This window comes from Penaeus japonicus, unplaced genomic scaffold, assembly GCF_977035675.1.
Source record: "Penaeus japonicus unplaced genomic scaffold, GWHDUDI00000001_assembly GWHDUDI00000010, whole genome shotgun sequence".
In the NCBI taxonomy this organism is placed as follows: domain Eukaryota; kingdom Metazoa; phylum Arthropoda; class Malacostraca; order Decapoda; family Penaeidae; genus Penaeus; species Penaeus japonicus.
In genome coordinates, this window is record NW_028234412.1 from 19400544 (window position 1) to 19408043 (window position 7500).

Below are 7500 nucleotides of genomic sequence, written 5' to 3' on the forward strand. Positions count from 1 at the left end.
TCCCGGCTCAGTAAGTGCTGTTACTGCCACTTTTGCTTTATTTGCTGAAGTTCAGGGAAATGTTATAGGGAAACATTTGACAAAAGAGAAATCAAAATGTTTAGAAAATATAGAAATAGATTGTAATATCATCAGTGTTACAAGAAAGAGAGGTTAAGGGGGAAAAGAGGGAAAGAGGGTGCATTTAAGAGTAGAAAAATATCTGATGTGATAGAACAAGATAATGTGAACAGGAGCACAAGGAAAGGTCTTTAACCCATTCGCTCCGGTTGACATGCTGACACGTTTTGTGGTTTTTGCGTCAGACGCCCATGGCGAGCTATGAGGGCAAGCCGCGCACTTGGGTTGAGCGAGCGGGCAGCCCAGGCTCGCGGCCTGTGCATATGAGAGTCTCGAGGCGTTAGGCTTATGCATTAGAGAACCCCGGTATTGCGACAGTGCAAAGCTGGAAAGGCCCCAGCGTGAATGGGTTAACCCTCTCTGGACGGGTGGTACACTACGGTAACGCTCATTCAAGGGCCCAGTTGCCGGGTGGCACCGTATGGTGCCAGTCATTTAATTGATTTAGGCCTAAGCGTTCAAAAGCCCCGGCATTGTGACATGCAAGGCTGGAATGCCCCCATCGTGAGTGGGTTAAAAGGTGAGATGTTGGAATGGGAAAAGAAAGGAGAAATATGAAGGATTGAAGACAAGGGTTACAAAAGAAGAAAGATAGAATTGATAAAACAAAAGGTTAGGGAAAGAATAGTATTGGAAGGATAAACATTGAGAAACATAGTCGACACTTTGAACTTAACCCGTTAACGACGGGTGACAAGATAACACGTCTAGTGGTTTTTGGGCTACACGACGGGGACGCGTTACTTTGTCCAGCCCGGGGCGCGGGAGGAGCCAGCGCACAGCGCTGGCTCGCGGTTAGTGCGGCCGAGAATCCCGACGCGTTAGGCTTATGCGTTCAAGAGTCCTGGAATTTTGGTCTATTTAAGCCGGATTGGCCCCGTCGGGAGCGGGTTAAGGAAAAAGAAAAAGAACCACCAAAAAAAGAAATTATGTTGAGGTGATGGATATATTTATCCGTACTATTTACCCAGTAATTTTCAGCACATTTAGGACCTATAAGACCATGTTCAAAATGTCAGCTTACAGTAAATTGTAAAAATTGATAGGGTCAATGTCAGTGAACCATGAACTAGTTTGCTTTTACAGAATTTGCTTGAAAATCGATTAGAAATTGTCAAACAATTGAGGATCTGGGTACATGATGTTCAAAGAAAAAATCTGGGATCCAAGTGGCACAGATAAAGACAGGTCAGTTCATACCCATTGCGAACAGGGATAGATTTTCTTGCCCATTCTCCAGGAAAGATTTTATGTTAGAGCAAAGCAGTTTGAAGCAACATAATTTGAATCTTCCCACTCCCTTTCAGTCACTCATTGTAAAACTAAAGCCGTTTTTGTGTTTTATTTTTTGTGTATTTTATTGAGTTTAGATACTTATATGTGCCATATGACAGGCTCTATCAATGCTGCAGTTGACTAAAATTGTAGTATATGAGTCATATTAGCTCATTATTTTCTTTATACTCAGTGTGATAGAAGTATTGCTGTTTTGCAACTTTATTTTTTCGTATTTTTGTGCTGTCACGAACAAATAAGAAACATAACCAGCTACAATGAAGATAACATGAAGAGATAGGGAAGAGGAAGGAAACCTGTGCTTGTGACTGTGAGTGCCACTGTGAAAAGCATCCATATTGGCACAAGAGCACATTTTAGACACTGGGTATGGATTGAGTCACCTTCCTCTTCTCGTTCTGTCGGTATATCGTTCATCGGTGGTACTTTAGAGCAAGAGGTCATCAATGTGCTTTTTGCCATCACTCTGTAAAGATAGTGCTTGCTAGTTACTATGGATGGGTGCCCAGCTGGTGGTAGGAGAAAGTGGTGCCATCTAAGTTTTGGACGTTAAGTTAGCTTAAGGGAGTCGTGCGCCGAATTGGGTCGAAAAATCATATTTTTTGAATAATTGTGTGTGAATTCGTCACAGTCAGACACATCATCTCTGACATCGCTGGCGGCCATACGACGAAAACATTAGGTTTAAATGGCCGATCTTTAAATGGCCCAAACGACCTTGACGCGGAGAGGGAGGCGTGGCAGTGATGCAATTATCCTGTATATGCTGTTTTTTTGTGTTTTCTCCGTTTTTTTTGCATATTTTATGTTATAATATGTTTACAGTACGATAACTTCGGCACGACAGCTGGGCACCTCAGATAAATGCTCACAAGAGTCAGTTACCCTGATAGCACGTGAGAGAGATGATTTCGCTTTTTTGGCGGTGCTTTATACATGTTTTTGGTGTATTTTCTTGTGAATAATTCAAAATGCCTCATGTGAGAGCTAAAAGGAAAGCGTTTATTGACTCTAGAGTAGAAAACTTTCAGAAGAAAACGAACAGACCAACAAACACCTGCTGAAGCAAGTAGTCATCAGTATCCCCACCCCATTTTGGCAATGACCTGGAGTGCCCTGGAAGTGACCTGACCTCCCAATAATGACTTCACAAACCTTACTGATGAAATATATAAGTACAGATTCCATATTAATAATTTTCCTTGTCATCTACATGTTGTAATGCAATGTGCAACATAAAATCGCAATTATCTTAAAACTGTTTTTTTTGCATAAATGTTGGAATAACTCGGCGTGTAATGAATCGATTTTTATATTTCTTGTAGCAAAATAATCGTGGGAATGGGTTTTAAAAATCCATGTGAGGAAACGCATTTGTTTTGTTTTAGGAATTAATAATATTTTTTTAAAGGCCATAATTAAATATAAAAAAAAACCTCGTTTTTGCAATTGTCACTGTGCATTTATTTTTTAAGATAAGCTTAAATGCCTGCATGCGTTTGTAGATGAGGGTTTCTTCTATGTATACATGAAAGGAAATAGTCATTCTCTTAATAGTTAAAAAGTTATAACACACTTTCTAAAGTCTCTTGAAATCGAGGTGTTTTTATTTTTTACGCAAAAACTACTTGTCCGATTTTAATGAAATTACGTATATAGTAGCATTATATGACAATAATTATCATGTTAAATTTTGATAAGCCTACTTAAAAAACTGTTGTCAGGAGAACCGAAAATCGTTAATCGCAGTTGTCAGAGAGAACTACTCCCTTAATATTACAATTACAATAATTATGACTGCAATGGCCATCATCACTTACTCCTCTCTCATAGCACAATAAAATAGGACAGTGATCCCAAAATCCCCAAACATCATTTACGTCATGACGCCTGTTGTCAGGCTAAAGCTCCTACATCTTGTATGTCATGAGACCCATCTACAATGGGTTAATTAATTTCAAATCTGATATTTTCTAACACTTGTATAGTTTATTGAGAAGGCTGAATTTGGGTTACTTTTTTGAAGGCGAATGATTGCACTTTGATTATGCCCACTGCTAATAGCAAGTGCATACTGCTTTAGTATAGCAGAGGTATAGCTTTTAGGTTAATTTGTGTATAAATTGATCAATGCCAACATTTTCCATGGTGGAATAGAGCATCCATATTGGGCCACAGATAGTCATATTTAAGAGCGTTATGTATTTATGTGCTACCTCTATGTTTTAGTTTCCTTTGGATCTATGTAAAATAAAATGGGATCTGCGATTGCTTTTACACCAAATATGGTAGTTGATGATAACATTCTTACGTTGACAGAGGGCAAGTTAACCCTCTCTAGACGGGTGGTACAGTACTGTACCGCTCATTCAAAAGCCCAGTGGCCGGGCGGCACAGTATTGTGCCAGCCATTTAATTGATTTAGGCCTAATAATTCGAACGCCCCGGCATTGGGACATTCAAGGCTGGAATGCCCCCATCGTAAGTGGGTTAAGTTCTGTTCTCATATTCACAATCCATGTTTTAGGGGCACAGAGAATTATGCTCATAGCATCATTCTGTACAATTTTTAGACTGGCTAACTCTGATTCCTTGAATAATTCAAAGTGTAAGGCATGTTAATCTGCAACTGATTATATATAGAAAAGTCTAGCAGTGTTGATGTTGATACCATGTTCTCAGCCAACAAGGGCCTAGAGTGGCTTCAGTCAGGCTTCAAGTATTTGTTCTTTAGGTTTTTGGTACTAACATACTTACACCATTGGCAGAGATCTAGCTCAATAGTACTTTTAATCATAAAATCGCCATTTCCAGCCACTGCACATTCTGTCACCACTCAACGTGATATCTTGTCACTAGGCTTTAATGAGTTAAAGTGCACATTTTAAATGCTTTTCATGGGAACCTGGGGTCAGATTTACTAACATACTTACAATGGTAACTACAATTATGATTGTAAACAGATGGCGCAGGTATTCACAAAGAACTTGCTATCGGAGATACAATGCTAAATTTACCAGTAATCAGAGCACTGGTAAGTCTGATGGTAACACTTGGCCAAAAGTTACCAATTAAGGCAACATTTTAGTTTTCTTCCACACCTATAATTATTGGAATAATCGCAAGTGTTTATTCTAATGTGGACTGGTCTCTTTGACGCAGTTGTCCAACACTGAAATTGAAAATGTTATTTAAATCAGAAATAGGCCATTTGTACATTAGAGTCCATAAATGTTTGAAGCAGCTTCCATGATTATCAGAATTCTGGTAAAGGACAATAATTATTGAAGTACCCTATTGCCTTTTAAACCTCTGGAAAAGACAACAATCTCCACAAACAGTGAGTAAGACAGTTTGGAATGTTAGCCAGTGAAGTCTCTAAAGAGCATAGATGATAATCATAATCAAACCAATTCATATTGAATAATTTGTTATACTATGCTATATTGTTGTACTATATTTCATGGAAGACAGTATAAAGTGCACCTCACTTTGTTTATTTTTATGTTTGCATTTATTTATACAAAACAATTCATAATCTCACTCATTCAAAGGTATAATTGGCATTAAATTTTAGAAAAAAGATCATACAAAATTGCACCTTCTTTGCATTGTTTCTCATCATTTGACTGCATTTACAAAGTAAACAACAACAGAAAAACATAATGTACATAATGAATAATAAAAGAAAATCATAAAAGCACAAAATATAGACCATGATTTCTAGAAAATTAATTTATCTAATAATGGGCTTTGTTTACATGTTATGGGATTCGTCAAAGGAGCCTAAAAAATCATGCAAGGTATTTGCTGATTGGCCGAATCAGTTTACCAAAATTAGGGTGGTAAAGTTGATTTACCCTTACCAAGAGACTTACCATCATTTTGTGAATCCCACTTTACCATGGCTTGTAAATGTGCTGGTAAATGCCATACAATTGATGTTAGTGAATCTAGCCCCTGGGCCCACCAAAATTATTCTCATTTGGGCCTTGTACTTCCCAAGGCCAGCCCTGCTGGCAATTTATGATACTTACAATGATATCAAGGATAACAACAACAATAATAATGTTACTGATAATGATAATCATAATATTATTAATAATTATGATAACAATAAAAATTATTGTGAAGATATCTTTATTGTGAAGTTAAAGGTGATGATAATAAAGATGATAATCATAAGGGTGATAATGAGTAATATTTTTTTTCATTTATTCATTTTCATTGTTATCATCATTCTAAATGTCATCACCATCACCACCATTATTATTATTATTATCATCATCATTATTATTACCATCATCATCATCATTATTATTATTAAATAGTTAATGACAGGGTCGATTTGGCTGTGCGTGGCCATCTAACTGGGGTGTAATCACAGATCGCAAAATTTCCTTTATGGGGTTTTTGTATGCTGAGGCAGTGGCATGCTTCCACCATGGGCCATGGTACAATACAAAACCTTTTCTTTCCATCATTAGCTAGGCGTTTATCAACCAATGTGATGGAAATATGGTGGTTGCAATGTGTCATAAAACTTATCTACCTTTTCCACATGTTCTTTAAATACCTTATTTTTTCACAATATCTATTAAGACTATTACAAGAAGTTTCATTATTTCATTTCCTATGCCAAGTGTGAATCCCTAATACAACAGGCTACTCATCAGAAAAGTGCTATTTAGAGATCATGCAAAATAATGATATCAAGAACTCTGTTTAAAAATATCGATAACAATAAAATCAGCCAGACCATCTTTCTAAAATAAAGCGAGAAAGAAAGGGGGGGGACTAAGTATTTGTTATTGTAAAGTTCACATTTATACAAATTATAGATATATTTTTCCACTGACATTAACACTATTTACAAGTAGATATAAATAGACTATTGATGAGAGTCACCATAAATCAACTATTATTGAGTCTTATAGTGTAGTGTTTTTTTTTTTTTTTTTTGGGGGGGGGGGGGGGAATAGCCTTATTGGTGTACGCATAATGTAACATCATCAGGTGGGTGGGACTATAAGTGCCCAGGAATTCTGTTTTAACTATACATCTATGTTTACTTTAGACATCATTAATTGCTTTATATATCCCTATCATCAATTTTGACTTCGTTTGATGACAAGACCTTTTATGGTAATTTTTACTTCTTTATCTTTCAACATTATGTATTTAAATGGGATGCTTATATTTGAATCAATTTACACCCATACAGATATATTTACAAAACTAAGAAGAACTGTAGATTTATAAGTTTTTTTTTTTTTTTTTTTTTTTGCATTACATTGACCAACAAGCAGCCTCAGTTATCAGAATTGAATTCCTTTAGATGATACCACACAGTGAAGGGCAGGGGATGTGCGAGCGATTGGCCCGATAGACCCTGGGGCTGGCAGAAAGTATGCTCTTGTGTTGAGGGGGCCATTATACATAGGGAGGAATATCATTATGCTCTTCAGAAATACCTATATGGGACATGAATGACGTTAAGTGTTATAAATCATTAACTGCCCTGTCAGTATTTGGAGTCTTTAGGGGCTGGATTAATTCAATATAATTGCCATTAATTACATTTTACATTTTTTTTCCATATCCCACATTTATAGATATTATTTTTTTTATTTACAGATTTTTCCTCATTTGTATAAGATTGCCCACTTCTGTAACATGTTTATTTTTCTTAATGATATTTACATTTTCATTTCTGTAGGACCCCTCTGATCACTGTTGTTTGAATGTTGTTTAAATCATTGATGTCTTCACTAGCTGATATTGCCAAATTTCCCTTTTTAATTGCCAATTGAAAGAAAATGTTGTTTGCCTTGTCTGAGCAGATTATTATCCTGAAATTTGCAATAAACAATAAGCAAATAAGGAGAAATATGCAGTTTAAAACAAAAATGTCTCATTATACATGAAATATTGATACAAACAAATAAGAAAAGAATGATATCTGCAATCATTTTCTTGGTGAATTCATTCATTTAAGCTATGAAATTGAATTTGGATTACATCCTACCATTATATGATTTGATTCTGCAAAAGCTGTCTTGTTCTTTGTTAAACATAGAGGGT

General features: G+C 36.3%; 1 protein-coding gene across 1 annotated transcript in view; it reads left to right on the plus strand.

The window, feature by feature from the left end:
- The window catches only part of LOC122253435 (uncharacterized), a gene marked incomplete in the record, with an annotated part of 173155 nt that overhangs the window by 156582 nt on the left and 9073 nt on the right, over positions 1-7500 (plus strand). Inside the window, 1 exon segment of the mRNA XM_086540942.1 lies at positions 1-10. This exon segment is cut by the window's left edge and continues 89 nt beyond it. Within this exon segment, the coding sequence (XP_086397068.1) occupies positions 1-10 (10 nt within the window).